At 33.4% G+C, this 20,738-nt stretch overlaps 1 protein-coding gene across 5 annotated transcripts in view; it reads right to left on the bottom strand.

Annotated features, from left to right (window-relative positions):
- The window catches only part of pan (transcription factor pangolin), a 115,333-nt gene that overhangs the window by 86,250 nt on the left and 8,345 nt on the right, over nucleotides 1-20,738 (bottom strand). For 4 of the 5 annotated variants that reach the window (XM_044395384.2, XM_070218093.1, XM_070218094.1 and 1 more), the window contains exons 2-4: nucleotides 19,717-20,046; nucleotides 13,156-13,201; nucleotides 1,171-1,268 (exon numbers count right to left, since the gene is read on the bottom strand). In XM_044395384.2, the coding sequence (XP_044251319.1) occupies nucleotides 1,171-1,268; nucleotides 13,156-13,201; nucleotides 19,717-19,881 (309 nt within the window). In that variant the 5' untranslated portion in view covers nucleotides 19,882-20,046. Of the gene's footprint in view, nucleotides 1-1,170; nucleotides 1,269-13,155; nucleotides 13,202-19,716; nucleotides 20,047-20,738 lie in introns of those variants that run through there. The other variant, XM_070218095.1, reaches the window with a different exon arrangement.

Raw genomic sequence — 20,738 nt, 5'->3', positions numbered from 1 at the left:
GTCTTAGAGGTTAGGATACTAGGGTACTTTTTTTTGTATAATCTTAAAATGTTAATCTACAAGAAAAAAATTTTAAAAAAATCGAACTTTAATTTGTGCAAGACCCTTCCCCAGCCTTAACATAATTCGGACGTCTATATTACATAGCTCCCATATGAAGGATCGAAAAAATAATGCCAAAATAATACGAAAGCAGCTACAATTTTGATTGTTTTAACATATAAGCAAGTAAATCTAAATTTAATGTTTTTGTAAGTTAAAAGAAATGAATCTGCAAGAAAAAAATATTCCAAAATTTAACTTTTCTTCGTTTAGATTTTTTTTAATTAGTCTCCCCTTACACTAGTTATACCCGTTACTTGTAGAGTAAAAGGGTATATTGTATTCGTGCAAAGTATGTAACAGCTAGAAGGAAGCAATTCCGACCCTATAAAGTATATATATTCTTGATCAGGGTTACTAGCCGAGTCGATATAGCCATGTCCGTCTGTATGTTCGCTGAGATCTCGGAAACTATAAAAGCTAGAGGATTGGTATTTGGCATGAAGATTTTTGGAGTTCCTACGCAGCGCAAGTTTGTTTCAAGAAGGTGCCACGCCCCCTCTAACGCCCACAATCGCATATATACGATTTTAAAAATTTAAATATTTCGGAAAAGTAAAAATGCAGTTTGATTGTGGTTATCAATACCTATCGAAATGTAGAAGATATTTTTTAAATCGGACCATTCGTTAAAAAGTTATTCGTGATCAAAGTTTTCTATCTCCATCTCCCTCGCACTCCCTTTACCTGAGTAACGGGTATCTGATAGTCGGGGCACCCGACTATAGCGTTCTCTCTTGTTTTTTGTTGTGTTTGCCTAAAAAAAAAAATACTTAAACGTACAAGTCCGCTTGTTAAATTTAAAGTAGGCTTAAAACATTGAAATCGCATGGGAAATCAGAGTTTTACTTTATATGTCTATATGTATTTTTTCCCAATTCCTGTGATTATGGCAAATAAGATTTATTTATCATTTTTGTTGAAAAAAATAAAGAATAAACATTTTTAAAATTTTTATTTTGAATATCAAATAAATTACGGTCCCTTCAACGCGAATAGGATTTAATATTCTTTTATTGATATTGCGATTTTGCATATGTATATGTGAACAAATAAAGATAATCTTACCATTGTGACTGGTAGGCCACTTGGAGTACCATTTGCATAAGAATAGGGTGAAACTAAGTATCCCATATTGAAGCTAGGAGCATGGCTATCGAGTTTATCTGTAAGAAAGGAAAATATTTTAATGCACAGTAAATATCATCAAAATTATTGTTGCTTGAATGAAAAAGCATTACATTTCACTTCAGACAACCAAGAAATATAAAATAGAAGCCCCAATTCACATTTGAAAGAATAAACAAAGTTGATCTAGTTGATCATGGTATAGACATGTTTCTCGTACTATGGTGATGGTTCAATATCATAAATTAAACCCATAAAGGACTAACATGTTCACGTTGATAACTCAGAAATTATGACGCTATTTTATGCGGAATACAAAATTTATTTATTTCAAAGCTTTACCACGGTTGTAATCTAAAACAAAACGGAATGAGAGTCTTCTAGCCTTTCGAGACGATTAAGCTAAATGATAAAAACAAAAATTCACAGGCCCCAGAACTAAAACACATCGCAAATCTTTGCAAAAGTCGCAGAACAAATTCCCCGAAGAAGGTTTCTGAAGTCTAGTGACGTCAAATCCGGATTGTTTTTGTTTTTGTTGCTGCAGCCAAAGCTTCAGAACAACATTTTTCACCCTAAGATATATAAAATTAAATATTTCCAACAAACAAAATTGTAAAGTCTAAATTTTTTAAGTTTTTAAGCTCCAAAAATAGCGATATTTTTGTTGCCGCCTAATTTTCCATATTTTTAGATAAATGTACCTAAGGTTTAAAACCACCCTCATTATACCCGTTACTCGTAGAGTAAAAGGGTATATTGTATTCGTGCAAAAGTATGTAACAGCTAGAAGGAAGCGTTTCCGACCCCATAAAGTATATATATTCTTGATCACGGTCACTAGCCGAGTCGATCTAGCCATGTCCGTCTGTATGAACGCTGAGATCTCAGAAAATACAAAAGCTAGAAGGTTGAGATTTCCCACACATATTCTTTGGCTTCCTACGCAGCGCAAGTTTATTTCAGCCGAGCGCCAGGCCCCCTCTAACGCCCACAAGCGCCCACTAACGATTTTAAAATGGGTCTTGCGCCCACATCCTTAAAGATTTCCGAGAGTTATAAATGCAATTTTGTTGTGTATATTTATACCTATCGAAATGTAGAAAACATATTTCAAATCGGACCATTCATTAAAAAGTTATACGCAATAAAAATTGTTTATATATCTATCTCCCTCGCACTCCCTTTAGCTGGGCTACGATTACACTAGTTACAAAATAATATTCTTGGAGTGGTTCACAGCAATTGATTGCAAATTCTGTTAGTGCTGGAGCCCTAGATCACGAAAATACCACGCATTTTTTTTGTTCGATGCCACATTTTTTTTTTAAGATTTTTTAAAGTTCAAGTTTAATTTCGGACTTTTTTCGAATTTCTTGCTATATCCCGGCTCATATCCAGCTAAACACTTCGATGCCAATAAAAAATTAACCACTCAATATTTTGTAATCAAACCAAATACATTTTAAAGAAAGAACAAGGAACTCTATGAAATGAACTGCATTAAAATATTCCTTCACGTTTCGTTGCAATCGAAAGTTAAGCAGGAAGTCAAAAGTCACTTTTATTGGTGTTGCGTGCGAAAGTCTTTGTTTTTTTCATATATTTTAAAAACCAAAAAAGTCCCAAAGTCAGCCTTAGCACATATTTTAGTGCTAATCAAGACCTTTAATGTGAACCTAGTGCCAAAAGAAAATAAGTACTGAAAGATGGTTTTTTGCATCTGCAAAGCGTACGAACGTCGCGTGCGACAGTAGAGAATTGCCCATGTGTAACCCTACACCCAGAAAAAAAGACCGAAAAAATCTAAGACCGAATTTCTTACATTACTACAGTTTTGTTCTTTTATTTTTTTAAGACCATATTCTTATATTGATACCAAAGGGTATTGATTTAAGACCAGTAAATTTAGATTTAAGTTGAACTTATGCACGCGCGCGTAAAATGGTGTGATGGCCCAGTTGGTAAGACGTCTGCCTCTGATGCGAGAGGACCCCGGTTCAAAAACTGAATAAGTCTAAGTAAGTAAAAAGTTTTTCAAATGTACTTCAATTAACATTTCCTTTAGAACTTTAAGAACAAAAATGTATTAAAAAAGTTAAGTTGTTAAATTACTAATTACAAAAAAAAATATGTTGTGTTGTGAGCGGGAATTGAACCTCGTACCCCCAAACACAAAATAATACCAGAATCCAGCACCTTGGCCCCTGGGCCATGGCCTTATTATTTCCTTCCATGGCAAAATGCTTACAGGAGCATTCAAAAAAATTTATTTTTTTACTAAAAATAAATATAAAATTAAGTACGTTTCGTTCTTAAAGTAAGAACAGCGCTCTTAAAAATCCGTTCTTAAAGTAATACCATAAATTCTTATAATGATACCAATCGTTATAAAGCTATTTTTGAGACTCAAACAGACACGTTTTCAGACACAATCAGAACAATTTTTTCCCTGAGTGTACTAACTCATAAAAACAGAATGCAAATATTTCAAAAAATTACCATTTTATAGCACAAATAAGAATTGCCTACACAATGCACACTGGGCCAGAAAGTTAATTTTTTGGCCAAAAATCTTTAATTTCTTTCCTAGGACAGTTAGAAGGATGCAGTTTTTAGCGTTTTTTTCTTAAAAGATTGAACTTTCCAACGAACTAAAAGTAAAATTTCTTGGAATTTTATATGATATAGATAATTCAGACCAAAGTCGGAAAATTTTACGTACTTTTCGGTTTTTTATTTTTAAAAAAATACCTAGAAGACGCACTTCTTCCATTTTCGAAAACAATAAAGTATGAGATAAAACAAACTAAAAAAAATTAACATCACTAAAAAATATTATGTCATTTAAGATTTATGAACCGTTAAAAAGTGCAACTTTCGGAGGCTCCCACATCAACGTTTATCAAACAATCGATTTAAAAAAAATTTCTATTTTTTTGTTCTTGTTACCTTTTAAGTTTTATATAATCAAATTATGTAAAAAAAATTGTTTAAAAATATTGTTTTTTGATTTGTTTAATGTTAATTTGACATATTCTGAAGTCATCACAAAAGTATGCTACATTTTTAATTGCATAGTCCTGATTAAATAGATAGATATAGGTTTGGAAAATACCATAATCGATTAGTGTACGTAAAAAGTAGATTTTAGATGTTAGTCACACTAAAATCAAATTTTTGAGCGCAAAATGTTCACCAAAACCTGAAGAAATAAAGTATGGCATACTCTTGGGCTGTCTTAGCTAAGCTCTTCAAAATAGCTCGACTTCGAGTTAAGCCTTCAATTAAAACTTAAATTACCGAAAACTAAGGCAAAACCGCATCGAGTCGGTGGGCTACGCTTTTAGTAAATTGATCAACGAATTTTTTTTTGAAGGAATGAACTAATTTGGGGATGGCACTCGAAGGCACTCGAAAAGCAAAGTACTCATTTGCTGAAAAAAAGCGTAAAAATTAACAAATACATTTATTTTAGCAAACAAGTAAGACATACGAGCTATATTATATTTTTTACTTGTTGAAAATAATCCCTTCTGCAAGTTTCGGAAAGAAGTCGAACAGCAACATCAGCATCTTTGACTTCGAAATTTTTTTTCATTTTCATCAATATTTTATGAATTTTTCACTTTGAAAATATGGTAAAAGAAAACTACTTGCCCGAATTCTTTGAAACTTTGGCATAAATTAGTTTAATGTATTATAAAAAGGATCCCAAACTCAATTTGGTCATTTTCTTAAAAAAGAAAAACGTATTTTTGGCCAAAAATCTGATCGGCTGGCCCAGTGTGCAATGGTGATATTATTGTTGCCGCAGCTGTATATAAAACTGCAATTTTTTCATGTTTTTCGTGAGTTTTTTTAACCAATAAGGGATCGTGCTGGGATTTCAAAACATGGTATGTTGATTACATTACAATTTTAACCATTTTTTATTTTTCAAATAATACCCTTGCAGAGGGTATTATGACTTCAGTCAGAAGTTTGCAACGCAGTGACATTTCCGAAAGAATGGTTTCGATAAAAACGCATTTAAAGTATTGAAATATATCTACTGCACACAAGGTGGGTGCCGTCATCCTGGCATAAGATCCAAAATAGTTTGAAATTCTTCGTGAAACTTTCATAACACATTCTTAAGGAGTTATTTTACCAATTCATATAAAACAAGAGAGAACGCCATAGTCGGGTTGGTGTCCCGACTATTTAATACCCGTCACTCAGCTAAAGCGAACGCTGTACTCGGGTTGGTGTCCCGACTATAATCGTAACTCAGCTAAAGGGAGTGCGAGGGAGATAGATATATAAATTTTGATTGCGTATAACTTTTTAATGAATGGTCCGATTTGAAAAATGTCTAGCTTTTGTAGTTTCCGAGATCTCAGCGTTCATACAGACGGACAGACGGAGAGACGGACGGACGGACATGGCTAGATCGACTCGGCTAGTGACAATATAGTAACCCGTTACTCGTAGAGTAAAAGGGTATATTAGATTCGTGCAAAAGTATGTAACAGGTAGAAGGAAGCGTTTCCGACCCTATAAACTTTATATATTCTTGATCAGGGGCACTAGCCGAGTCTCTCCGTCTGTCCGTCTGTATGAACGCTGAGATCTCAGAAACTACAAAAGCTGGAAGGTTAAGATTTCCCACACATATTCTTTGGCTTCCTACGCAGCGCAAGTTAGCCGAGCGCCACGCCCCCACTAACGCCCACAATCGCCCACTAACGATTTTAAAATGGGTCCTGCGCGCACATCTTTAAAGATTTCCGAAAAGTATAAATGCAATTTCGTTGTGTATATTTATACCTATCGAAATGTAGAAGACATTTTTCAAATCGGACCATTCATTAAAAAGTTATACGCAATCAAAATTTATATATGGGCACTTCCAAAATGTCGCTCGGGACATTTGCACACCTTTAAAGTTGAAAAAAGATTGTAAAACAATGGATTTTAATTTTAATTATGGGCTTTTCTTTTCACTCTTCCCAAGCTCTATTTTTGGTAAAAATCTTGATTTTGTACCACTTTTAGTTTTTAAGATATCGGTAAAAAACTGCCGTATTCGCTCGGGACAAAAATAGAAGTGGATTTTGGGGAAGTTCATACAACACCAGAAATTAGCAAATTCTGATGGAATATTTGAATGCGATTTTTTTTAGAATGTTGTTCAAACATGTCGCTATGAAATGCTTTTGGTTTTACTCAAAAATTCTTTGCCGTTTTTATACCCTTGTAGAGGGTATTATAATTTCAGTCAGATGTTTGCAACGCAGTGAAGGAGACGTTTCCGACCACATAAAGTATATATATTCTTGATCAGCACCAATAGCCGAGTCTATCTAGCCATGTCCGTCTGTCCGTCTGTCCGTCTGTCCGTCTGTCCGTTTCTATGCGAACTAGTCTCTCAGTTTTAAAGCTATCGCGATGAAACTTTCCCGAAGGTCTTCTTTCTATTGCAGGTAGTACATATGTCGGAGCCAGCCGGATCGGACCACTATATCTTAAGGCTCCCAAACAAATATAAGAAAATTCATTGTAACTTTGTAGGAAGTAGGCGTTTGGATTCTTGACTACTTAAAAACAAAATTGAAATAAATCGAAACGCTGAATCTGGAATCCCTGGAACTGCACCGAGTGAGTATTCTTTTATCTACAAGGGTATATAAGCTTCGGCTGGCCGAAGGTAGCTTCCTTTCTTGTTTTTTTATGCAGTTTCAACCACATTCGCTCGGGACATGTCGCTCGGGACATTTTTTCCGACTGTTTTGTAAAGCGGATTTCTTTACCTCTATCTCTCAATTGCTGGATGTTTTGCTTTTAACTTAATAGTTTAGCATGTGAATGAAGCATTCAGTACAGAAAAATGTCACATATTAGCATTCCTATAGGATAAATTTACAACAGAAGACAGGTCCAAAAAATAACAAAAAAATGGCCAAAAACGGATTTTTGCGTATATTGGTGGGGTTTGTCATAAAAATAATCAAACTATACTCCAAATTTGTAGTTAAGCTCAGTATCCAACTAATTAGAAACTAATATCGGGGCAAAATCATGTGGAAATATGTTTTATTCAAGTTTCAAGGTTTTTGGCTTGGTGGACTTTTTTTTGGAAGTGCCCATATCTATCTCACTCGCACTATCCAGTACAGCGCTCGCACACCCTTTAGCTGAGTGACGGGTATTAGATAGTCGGGACACCAACCCGACTATAGCGTTCTCTCTTGTTTCAATATGTATCTCTCCTCTTGATAGGTGTTCTTGTGTAATTTTCCTACTTTATGGAGTCGCAACTCTATATTCTACAAGTTACATACAAATGCAGAAATATATAATTGCCTTTTACCAAAAGGAATACATTCAAAATGAAAAAGGGCTTTAGAAATAACCAGGTAAAATCTGTAGACATGACAAAGTCCAAAGCAAGCGATCGCGAACATAGCAACCTTAAAAGTTTAAAGCTAACGAAGCTTAACAAGACTAAAAATTCCAAGAAAACTCATTAATTTTCAAGGATACACTGAGAAATAGGGTAATACGTATATATTAAATATTTAAATTCTTAAGGATATTAAAATGCATTCATTAATATTTGTATATAAAAGTTAAATAAAAACAAACATAACTGTATTTCACAATTGACCTACAAAATGAAACCAAAAGATTATATAAAATGTTACAAAGTTCACAGCTATATTAGTATATGTTTTATTTGATAAAGCCAAAGCGTAGTACACTTGATATGGCTGCAAAACCACTTCGCTTTTATGTGTACATATGTATGACTTTTCAGAGTTTTGTGTATTTTATACGCATACTGAAGGCATTTATAACGACAGAAAACAAAAGAAGTGAAGTAGCGTGTCGGTGAACGATCTTCATCACCTTGTTAGCACCATGAAACGGTGGATGCCAAACTTTAAGTCAACGTACATAGCCGGTTATTTATCCGACGCACCTTCATACCCCTGTCCTTTACCCCCCTCCCCCACCCCCCTTAACTCTACCAAAGTTCTCTTTCTCCCTTACTCTAGGCATAACAACGTTTATGCCCGGTCTACAACTCGACACAAGCACATGTGAACAGACGTTGTTAAAGCAATATAAGAAAATCATGCACGCACACATTTAAATGTCCAGTTTACATGAAAGCGTTTGTATTATGTATACCTACATTATCATGATTTCCAATTTAAAATGATTCAATATAAGTAAAATTCTTTAACCTAGTGAATTTCGGAATATCGGCGGTTATACCAATGCATAATAACCAATAACCAAACTTTTCTTGTATTACCTAAAGCCTAGTACTTAAGATCGACGAAATACTCTCGACAGCTGTGAGAGAGCGATCTGCAATTTCGACGCCATTTTTGGCCACGGTATTCACAAATCGACTAAAAAAAATACTCGCTCAGGTGAACTTTGGGGGCCTTAGGTAAACAAAATAAAAAATTTAGATTTTGAGGTGTTTTGGGGAGCCATTACAATAACTGCAGAATTACTCTTCTGTATCCTGTATTCAAACATAAGTACAGACAACGAAAACGTACTACGAATTTATATTGTTTCCAAACGAATCCGTTATGGTTCGTATGTACATCAATGCACAAAACCAACCTGCTTTGGTTGAAAGAAATTTTGTGTGCACTCCCGATTCGTTATAAGGCCTTAGTAAGGATCAAGCAATTAACGCCAATATTATACGAAAGCAGCTAAAATTTAGACTGTTGAAACATATACATAAGTAAATGAAAATATAATATTTTTGAAAGTTAATAGGAATAATCTGCAAGGGTATATAGCTTCCTTTCTTGTTTTAAGTCTGTTCGCATCAAATGGGTTCAGAATATAGGATAACAAATTACTTAAATGGCCCATAAGCTTTGATTGATCTTAAATTAAAACATTAAATGTTGCTATTTTTTCAAAAAGTGATTTCACAATTACCACCCGTTAAAATCAAAAGCTAGGTATGCCAATATGCGGATATACGTCTATATTAACACAATTTATTGCCCATTGGCCTGCACTTTTTAAAAAAGTCAATTTTGTTGTCATGTGTAATTATTTTTTAAAGTCAAATTTTTTTAGGTAAAAAACGCACTTTTGACTTTAGATAAGCTAAAAAAAATTCTTAAAAAACATAAAAACCGCGATTCCCAGAGTAAACATGAATTCCAGTAGGATCCGATAAGAGTGAGAGAGTAGACCTACATGCTGCGACGTTTTTTTATAGAAAAAAGCCGGTCTTGTTAAAACAAATTCGATATTTTAAAAACTATACATGGCTCAACCTTTTTGACAAAAACCGATGGTAACTAACAAAATAAAAAAAATTAAATTAAATTAAAAAAAACATATTTTTTGTGGGAAACCCTTAAAATTTTTTTTTTTTTAATCTTAATTTTTTTATTTTTATATTTAAATTTTTTTTTTAAAGAGGGGGTTCTAGAGTAATTAATGCAAAAGACACGAAGGTAATCGGATTACTACAACCGGAGATTCAGATTTTGGATGAGAGGGTACTTTTTCAAAATTCACGTTTTTTGGTAAACTAAAAAAATTCTAAAACAAGAAAGGAAGCTAGCTTCGGCCAGCCGAAGCTTATATACCCTTGCAGATCATTCCTATTAATTACCAAATCGCAAATATGTTCAATTTTCTAATATTTCTCATTAATTTTCCAAACGTTCCTATGGCAGCTATATGATATAGTCGTCCGATTTTGATCAAATTAAATTGATCACTGCGTTGCAAACTTCTGACTGAAATCATAATACCCTCTGCAAGGGTATAAAAAAAAACAAAATACATTTTTTTCGGCCAAATCCTGATACACGTGTTTACTAATTTTCCGATTAGTACACGTAAAAAAAGTTTCAGGCAAATCAAACCACCAAGAAAAGGTGTTCGGTTTGTAAAAGAACCGCCCATATGAACCAAATTTATTCGGAAGAAAAACTATATTGTAAGAACAATAAAATAATTTCATTTTTTGATAAAAAAATATGAAAATTAGGATTCTTATTACATTTTTCACTTTTTATTTCTAAGACTAAATTGGGTTATTAGCTTCTTCAAAAAAAAAAACAGATTTACAACTCGTTCAGACAAAGAGTGTTTCTGCTACAGCGACTTTTCTTTTAGCTTTAAACAAAAGGTCTACCAATACATAGACTTCTCCAGTAATAAGGTCGGGAGCGCTTATGGGTCATTCCAATTGAAACGTAACAGACCAATTTGGGTCAAATCGTATTTAATTAGTATTTAATTTTTTTAATAATGTACAACACGTCAAGAATGTTGCGTTAAAATTGCATGTCAATCGGATGAAAATTACAAAAACAAAAAAATATGACCATTTGAACCTACCTATCCAAAACTTTAAATCGTTCTCCTGAAAAGTATGTTTTTTTAAGTCGGTGAACATTGTCCATCGAAATCTAATGTACCGATCATTCTGAAATTTTGCACATTATTTCTGTACCTAAATCCGCAGGTAATCAGGTCGAGATTTTTATTTTCTTTTATAATAACTAATGTATCCTATTTTTTAGGCTCAAATCACGTTTTTGACTTCAAAGTATTACCAAAAATCCAAAAATTAAAAAAAAAAAAAAAACTTGATCTGATTACCTTAAGAAACATCTTAACTAATGGACATTTTTTTTGTTTTTTTCTGATGATCCAGTAACGAGTTATGCTGTTCACCGCAAAGCCTCTTTTTTTGGAGGCGGCTACGGAGATTGGCCGCAGACGGCTTAGTTTTTAATTTTTTTCAATGAAAAATTCAGAAAATATAGTTTAAGTGTTGTACTTTGATATAATAATAAAATAAAAAATTCATGAAAATAGGCCTCAAACTCTCAAATTCCTGCGACACCAACGGTTTTGGTGGGTTGGTTCCTAAACCAACCGTCCCCAAATCCGTCGACGGTTTCTGTGACACCCCTGATAAGGACGGTTTTATTTTTATTTTTTCATCTCTAACCTTTTACTTTTAAAAAATCTTTTTCAAATTAAGCTTTAATTTTTAAGTTATGCAGCACTTTGAGGCTCGTTTGACTTATTTTAATATTCGGTACACAATAAGTATTAAAATCCCCTGGGACGAAAGAGATTTTTTATTGATTATAAGAAAGGTACAAAATTTAAATATGTTCCTTTTAGAATGTGTTACAGTGTGTAGGGGAGAAGGGGGCTCAAATAGTCAAAGGGCATCAATAGTATGTGGCTCTAGTGGCCAAACGACTCGTTTAAATTGCGCACCGTGTTCACTGAGAGTTCCTTAGAACATCAGAGGGCTGATTTAAATTTGAGCTTAAAGCGCTATCAGTTGAAGAAATTACGAGCCAATTTCCGTCAATGTCAAATTCCTGAAAATCGTCTCATTCTGTTCGGGACACTTTATTGGACTTAAGTCGCTCGCGAGATTTTTTGAAAAAATTATTTTCTGAAGGCCAATTTTATACCCAACGCGTTTCTCTTACTAAATATTTTGTTGGTCTGCAATCGTCGTGGTATTCAGCCAAACTTCAAAAATTCCATTTGGGGTGAAAATGGTTGAGGGTACTTTATGATAACACATGGTCTTTAATTAATTTCTTATGACTTCGGCAGGTTGGTAGAACTATTGGTCATAGTCGCAGTATTGGTTGCGCTCATGGTCGAATTTGTAAGCGAGGGTTTTATGGGCCAGATCAAGATCAGTCAAACTGAGCAAAATGAACTAAATAACGGTTAAGGGCGGCAAACCAAAATTTGACAACGCGAAATTTTTAAGGAATAATGGAATTCTTGAAATCCAGGAAAGAGCTATAATGCATTTTTAATAGCAAAAGAAAGGTTAGAAAAAAAACCACAACAAATGTACTTCATTTTAGATCAAAGGATTGGTGTGATTAGTGATCTCTTTTACCTTATACCGTTAATAGCGAAAGTAAGTTTCGTACTGTTATTACCCCAGTATTGGGGCTAGACCAGTTTAAAAAGTGTATTCCTCGAAGGCTTTGCAATTGACTTTAAAACAAGAGAGAACGCTATAGTCGGGTTGGTTTCCCGACTATCTAATACCCGTCACTCAGCTAAAGGGAGTGCGAGGGATATGGATATATAACATTTTTTTGATTGCGCGTAACTTTTTAATGAATGGTCCGATTTTAAAAAACAAAATTGCATTTATACTTCTCGAAAATCTTTAAAGGTTTGGGCACCAGACACATTTTAAAATCGTTAGTGGACGATTGTGGGAAATCTCAACCTTCTAGCTTTTGTAGTTTCCGAGATCTCAGCATTCATATAGACAGACAGACAGACAGACATGGCTATATCGACTCGGCTAGTGACCCTGATCAAGAATACATATACTTTATGGGTTCGGAAACGCATTTTTCTCCCTGTTACAATTTTAATCGCGCATAACTTATTAACGAATGGTCCGTTTTGAAAAAATTTCTTCTGCATTTCGATAGGTATTGATAAATATAATTCGGCTAGTGACTCTGATCAAGAATATATACCTATACTTTATAGGATCGGAAATGCTTCCTTCTAGCTGTTACATACTTTTTGCTCTTTTACTCTACGAGTAACGGGTATAAATAGTTTAAGTAAAATATATCTAACCAGTTTTCTTAAAAAAAATCGCAATAGTAGTCGATTATTTAATGCGAGAGAGGTCAGCGCCTTTTTTCGATTTTTAAATAATACGGGCAATGTTGTTCCTTTACGGAGATTTTTGGTTACAACTTTTATGAGTGTAATGCGTGGGGACCAAAAGCGCTGGGCCTTAGCCTTTGCTACACGGCTAGTCCATTTAAAATCATAACATTCATAAATGAATTCAATTAGACACTCTTCTTTTAATAAACACAATTCATCAATTTGATAAATTAAAAATAAATATATACTTACTAAAAACAGGGCTGTGGTCCGGCCTTGCAATTTTTTGACCCTTTTCCTATATACAAAGAAAAAATTAAATTGTTTACCAAAAATAGATTAACATGTAAAGGCTATTAAATATTTGTGGTAAAGTGCCAACCTCTTATTATTTGTTTTATATTTCTAAATCAGTGGAATAATTTTCTACAGATTTCATTGGAAGACAAAATCGATTTTTTTTAATTTCAACTTTTTTTGTGAGTTTAGGTATTGATATTTGTTCATCAGTAAAAATCCCATTTAAACTATAGGTTAACGTTGTCAACATTTAGAAGGAGATAAACCAGTGACCTAAAAATCCTGGAAATGCAATTACAAGAGAACCATGCATTTCCGCCGATAATCTTCTTCACGTAAATACCTAAGAAATCGCGGTCCATCGAGGGTAATTTTTTCGCAGCTTTTGGGGCACAGGCCCCTCTTCTAGACTATTACCTTTAATTTAAAAAAAAAAAATGTATTTATAAAAATAAAATTTAAGTGTCATTTTTTTAATCAGGAAGACGTACCTTACCGCAAAACAAAGGTTTCCTTCATGGTATATTTCATCGATTTTTTTTTTTTGTAAACTGGTGTTATGAATATTCTTGGAATAAAAGTTAAAAAAAAAGGGAGAGCAAAACATCGAATGTACGGCTGAAATCTACGCCATCTAGATTAAATTAATTTTTTGATCATATGGTGCATGTGGGTGATAATTTTTGAAACCAATTCGCAAACCCTAAAGCTCTATTTTTCAAAAAATGTATTTTGGTATACCTTAAATATCTCAATGCGCACTGCATTATCTCTTCCTTTACTAAAAAAAAAAATAACGGCCCAAAAAAAATTGTGACTATTTTTTCGCTTAAAGGCAGATAACTATTTTGTAATACCAAAAATTAGCTACATTTTTCGAAAAGAATAAACTGGTATCATATTAGGGGGGAGATACATATAGAACTGCAATTTTTTTATGTTTATCGTGATTTTTTTTCACCAAGAAGGGATTGCGCTGGGATCTCGTAACTTGGCTTGTTGATTACAGTGTTCTTATATGAGTGATTCTTTGTGAAACGTATCGAGATTTTCTTAATGGTCTCAAACCGATATCTCATTCTTATCACAACATTTCACCATTTAAAAAAAAAATTTAAAAAGGTAAAAAAAAAAAATCCATTTGACAGAAGCGAAGATATGGCGACGCTTTTTTTTGTTTAAATAATTTTTATACCCTTGTAGAGGGTATTATAATTTCAGTCAGATGTTTGCAACGCAGTGAAGGAGACGTTTCCGACCACATAAAGTATATATATTCTTGATCAGGACCAATAGCCGAGTCTATCTAGCCATGTCCGTCTGTCCGTCTGTCTGTCTGTCCGTCTGTCCGTCTGTCCGTTTCTATGCGAACTAGTCTCTCAGTTTTAAAGCTATCGCGAAGAAACTTTCCCGAAAGTCTTCTTTCTATTGCAGGTAGTACATATGTCGGAGCGAGCCGGATCGGACCACTATATCTTAAGGCTTCCATAGGAATATTCAAACAAATATAAGAAAATTCATTGTAACTTTGTAGGAAGTATGCGTTTTGATTCTTGACTACTTATGTATAAACAAAATTAAAATATAAACGCTGAATCTGGAATCCCTGGAACTGCACCGAGTGAGCATTACTTTATCTGCAAGGGTATATAAGCTTCGGCTGGCCGAAGTTAGCTTCCTTTCTTGTTAACTTTAAATTACGTGGGGTATAAAATAAATAAAAATACTCCAAAATTATAATATTTGACAAGCTTTCATATAAAAATAACACCCATAATGGTTCCAGTGCAAAATATAGTCCAAACTGAAAAAAAAAACTAAAATCGACATTTTTAATCTTTATAAAAAAATAGTATAATGTCTAATCTTTCGTTGTTATACATTAAATTATATTATTCCGGGAGAACGACTGTTCCCATTTAGGTAAAACTCATAGGAAAAATGTAGTTTGGTATAGCAAAGAAATCCCTACCAATTTCAACGTGGGACAATAACTTCTTGCTACTTAATTATAAAAATATATTTGCAGAAAACCGCGAATGAAATTTTCTTTTTAAGTTGGGACTATATTTTGCACTGGAACCATTATGGGTGTTATTTTTATATGAAAGCTTGTCAAATATTATAATTTTGGAGTATTTATACCCGTTACTCGTAGAGTAAAAGGGTATACTAGATTCGTGCAAAAGTATGTAACAGCTAGAAGGAAGCGTTTCCGACCCCATAAAGTATATATATTCTTGATCAGGGTCACTAGCCGAGTCGATCTAGCCATGTCCGTCTGTCCGTCTGTCCGTCTGTCCGTCTGTCCGTCTGTCCGTCTGTATGAACGCTGAGATCTCAGAAACTACAAAAGCTAGAAGGTTGAGATTTCCCACACATATTCTTTGGCTTCCTACGCAGCGCAAGTTTATTTTAGCCGAGCGCCACGCCCCCTCTGACGCCCACAATCGCCCACTAACGATTTTAAAATGGGTCCTGCGCCCACATCTTTAAAGATTTCCGAGAAGTATAAATGCAATTTTGTTGTGTATATTTATACCTATCGAAATGTAGAAGACATTTTTCAAATCGGACCATTCATTAAAAAGTTATACGCAATCAAAAATTATATATCTATCTCCCTCGCACTCCCTTTAGCTGAGTAACGATTATTAGTCGGGACACCAACCCGACACAGCGTTCGCACTCCCTTTAGCTGAGTGACGGGTATTAGATAGTCGGGACAACAACCCGACTATAGCGTTCTCTCTTGTTTTATTTATTTTATACCCCACGTAATTTAAAGTTAAAAATTATTTAAACAAAAAAAAAGCGTCGCCATATCTTCGCTTCTGTCAAATGGATTTTTTTTTACCTTTTTAAAAATTTAAATGGTGAAATGTCGTGATAAAAATGAGATATCGTTTTGAGACCATTAAGAAAATCTCGATACGTTTCACAAAGAATCACTCATATAATTTTGTGATGCTAGATTTAAAAAAGAAAGTAGGCCAGCTGCGGGTCTCCCACAGGTCGATGTGGCCTCTTCAATTGAAGTGTAAACTCGAAATGAAAAATGAAATGGAAAATGGAATCTATTTCATCTCGAATTTGGACATTTGTATGTAGAAAATGTCTGAGCCTAATTTACATGCATTATATCAAAAACTATGGGTTTGACACTCTTTCAAAAGTCAAAAACCCTTTTTTTACAATTTTAACAAAAAATACCAGACGTTAAAGTATTTTTTCTAAAAGAAAAACAACAAAAATTAAAAAAAAATATTTTTAATTAAGATATAAGTTTAAGTTTTTAAGATATATTCTGTAAGTTAGGATTAGACAGTTTCTACATTTTTTCTTAACAACACAAATTTGGTTTCATAAAAATCGGTACTGCACAGCGAGCTGTGGACAATCCACAGCTGGCTTACTTTTTAAGGGGTTATATACCTTTTTGAGGAAAAAAATTTAGGGAACTTTGGATTTTTTTCAGGTGTGTAGCAATTATTCTATGAAACTGAAGTTATTATTTATTGATAGTACATATTTTTATCGAAACATCAAGCCTTTGATCTTGAAAATATATGAATAATTTACAAAGTTATGGCAATTCTCTCGGAACCCTTTTTTTTTATAGCGGCTTGCGGTGACCACGATTGCACAAGAACTATTTGATCGATCTTCTTCATTTTTTTTTAAATTATTCGTAATGATAGTGCCGAGTTCGTGAACGATTATTTACAGGAATATTTTGCTTTTTTCTGCATACAGTAACAATTTTTCCAAAAAGTTAATTTTTCGAGTACTAAAAATTTTATAAAAAATGTTTTTTCTGCGAAATCAAAATTGACGCATAAAAACTGAATCGTTCACGAACTCGGCACAATCATTACGAATAATTAAAAAAAAAAATGAAGAAGATCGATCAAATAGTTCTTGTGCAATCGTGGTCACCGCAAGCCGCTATAAAAAAAAAGGGTTCCGAGAAAATTGCCATAACTTTGTAAATTATTCATATATTTTCAAGATCAAACGCTTGTTGTTTCGATAAAAACATGTACTATCAATAAATAGTAACTTCAGTTTCATAAAATAATTGCTACACACCTGAAAAAAATACAAAGTTCCCTCAATTTTTTTCGCTCAAAAAGGTAAAAAAAAAATTTTTCTGCTTTCCTATTATTTAAGCATTACATTTTTAATCCTTCCTATGGCAGCTATGTATATAATACAGCCGTCCGATTTTTGTTTAGGGGAGTGTAGGGTAATTTGACGAGTAGGGTAATGTGACGAACTCGTCGAATCTCATATATGACTTTACGACAAAAATTCCAAATAAATGTAGTCGTCTCCCCTTATCGTGTCGACAATGTATTTATAGTAATATTAATAAGAAGTCCCGTAATTTGTTCGTGAGGTAATTTTCGCTAAAAATGTGGTGCGCAAAATAGCAAACCTATTCAATTTACTTGTGTTTCAGCAGTACCAGAGCAGAGATGAGTGGAAAATAAAACCAGGCAAATATATGCACGTATACATGACATCTTTATCAACAGTTTTTGGTACCTCGCATTTTTTTCTTTTGCGCCGTTTGAGAGTGACACCGTTTTTGCTCCAAGTCTACCTTGTAGGGTATCGTGACGAACTTTTTGTAGGGTATTGTGACGAACTTTTTTTATTCAAGAATTTTAATTGTTATCTTTAATTATTTGTAAACAAGAAAAAAAGCTAGCTTCGGCCAGCCGAAGCTTATATACCCTTGCAGATCGTTCCTATTAACTTACAAATCGCAAAAATTTTAAATTTCGTAATATTTTAATATTATTTTTTTTATCCTTCCCTATTGCAGCTATATAATATAGTCGTCCGATTTTTGTTAAATTTAATTCAAAAGTATAAGAGAATACAATAAAAACCAACGGAGCTATAATTTGTTTCCAATTAATTTCCCATTAATTTTTCGATCGTTCCTATGGCAGCTATATGATATAGTCGTCCGATTTTTTTTTAACGTTTCCTTCCTATGGGAGCTATAAGATATAGTTATCCGATCCGGTTGGTTCCGACTTATATACTACCTGCAATAGAAAGAAGACTTTTGGGAAAGTTTCATCACGATAGCTTCAAAACTGAGAGACTAGTTTGCGTAGAAACGGACGGACGGACAGACGGACATGGCTAGATCGATTCGTCTAGTGATGCTGATCAAGAATATATATACTTTATGGGGTCGGAAACGTCTCCTTCACTGCGTTCAAACTTCTGACTGAAATCATAATACCCTCTGCAAGGGTATAAAAAAATATAATAATACCAGATAACATTTACTGCTGCAGTTTTATTGTTGTTTTTAATAGTGAGGTCAGTTTAATTTAATTAAACAAAAAAAAAAATTTTTTTATTTAAAAAATTGCACTTTGCCCTTTTTTTATTTTGTAAGTTTCGGTATTATCTTATTACTTCTTTCTTTTCCGTATCGAAAAAAACTTTTCCGTAAATTAAATATAAAAAAAATTTTTTTGTTTGTGAAAAGGATGATTTACACCAAACGCTGTGGGATTTGGCTACGTTGAAATTTCGAATACAAATTTTTCAGAAATATGCTCAGTAAATGTAAGTAACTTTCTGCTTTTACACTTTTAAAAAATATTGATTTTTGGAGAAGTTACATTAAAGAACAAATCGTTCGTCACATTACCCTACAACTTTTGAAAGTGCAAAAAAAGAAGGGTTTACGCCAAACGCTAAGGCACTTGGCTGCATTGGAATTTCGAATCCGAATTTTACAGGGATATGCTCAGTAGATGTAAGCAACTTTCTGCGTTTACACATATGAAAAATATTGATTTTTAGAAAAGTTACATTAAAAAAACGAATCGTTTGTCACCTTACCCTACACTCCCCTAGTTTAATTCAAAATTGGGACCGTTCCTATGGCAGCTATATGATACAGTGATCCGATTTTTTTTAATTTTATTCGAAATTCGGAAATATTAAAAAAATGATATTTCCAAGAGTAGATAGTAATATTTCAAAAATTACTGAAGCTAGAACTGAACAAATTATAGTTCTATATGTATCTCCCCACTTAAATAATAAAAGAGGATTAAATTCCATAAGATAAATTCCATTTACATAATTCCAAATGTCGGCAAACTATATTCCAAGCTTCACCGCGGAACCTGTAGGTGATGGGACTTTTACTCATAAGCATCAAAATTTAATGAAGAAGTATCAATAGTTAATGGTCTTACTCTATACACATCTACGATGTTGTCGTCAGATTTGTAAACTCTTGCAGAAGCGGGTATTTATAAGGATTCAGTAAACGTATTTAAACCAGATGGGCGTTACAGTCAATACAGTATTTATTATATTAAATGAAAATTATAAACCATAAATTTATGTTTTCCAGAAATTTCTATTAAAGTTGTAAGACTTTTATAAAGGAACTGATTAGCTGTCTAAAATAAATCTTAAGCAGTTGGCCCAATTATTTAAAATTAAAATAAACCAATGGTTACATACCTCACTTTCCGTTAAATCTATCAAGCTCGACTTCTCTTCAACTAATAAGTTTTCAGATGATATTTTTTCATCTTCTCGGTCTCCTTCGTCTTTAAATATTTTTACTTCGTCAGTACTGCATAAATCATCTCCAGATGATCCATGCCTGCTGTGTGTATGAGGCATGTTTTACTCCTTCCCCGGTTTTTAACGGTTTGGTTGATTTTGCCTAAATTGTGTCAACCGCAAAAGTTACGTGGCTCGAAAGACTTCCCTCACTAAAGAGCACTTGGTTGCAGAGCATTTGGCTGTACCGTAATTTGAAAAGACCCATACTCGTCAACGGCGCATCTGAAAAAATCCATAAGATACATAAATCAAAAAATATTTGCTGAACAAAGTAAGTTACTTGTACTAAGGTATTTAAGCTTTTAAAGGTTCATAAATTTAAGGAGGTTTATAGTTTAATCCTGCACCAAACGGGGGCAATATTTATGAAGAAGTTTGGGAAAAATGTAAACTGTTTGATATCTTAATATTTGTCACAAAATTTTGTTATGTCCATCCAAACTGGGCACATTTTGACTGACTTATTTATATGTTATGTATATGTTACAACAAACCAAATTAGTGGCTTTTGTATTATTTTGGCATTCGTTTTAAAAATATTAATGTAGAAGAAAATACAATAGTAACACCAGTTGACAAAATAAAATCATTTTACAGGTAATAGAATGTTCTTTAACTTTATTCCAATCATTAGTTTAGAAGCTACACCTCGTCAAAGCTCAGAGAAGCTGGGTTGGGTAAAATGAAATGTTTGTCCATTATGTGTCCACTTGTGTCATCCCTTTAGTTTTTTTTGTCCACGTCCAGTTTCAAAAATATGGAATTTAAAAATTTTAATTTTTTAAAATTTTTTGGCGGACAGATAAGTCCTTGATGAGTCCACTTGTGTCCACCTTTCAGAATTTTGAAAAAGTCAAAACTTTGGAAGATATACCACTTTTAAGTTTTTAATAAATTTCAAAAAAATTAAACTC

This window comes from Drosophila takahashii, chromosome 4 (genome assembly GCF_030179915.1).
Source record: "Drosophila takahashii strain IR98-3 E-12201 chromosome 4, DtakHiC1v2, whole genome shotgun sequence".
Lineage (NCBI taxonomy): Eukaryota > Metazoa > Arthropoda > Insecta > Diptera > Drosophilidae > Drosophila > Drosophila takahashii.
The sequence above is the reverse complement of the archived record's forward strand: the minus strand, read 5'-3'. Positions and strand labels throughout refer to the sequence as shown.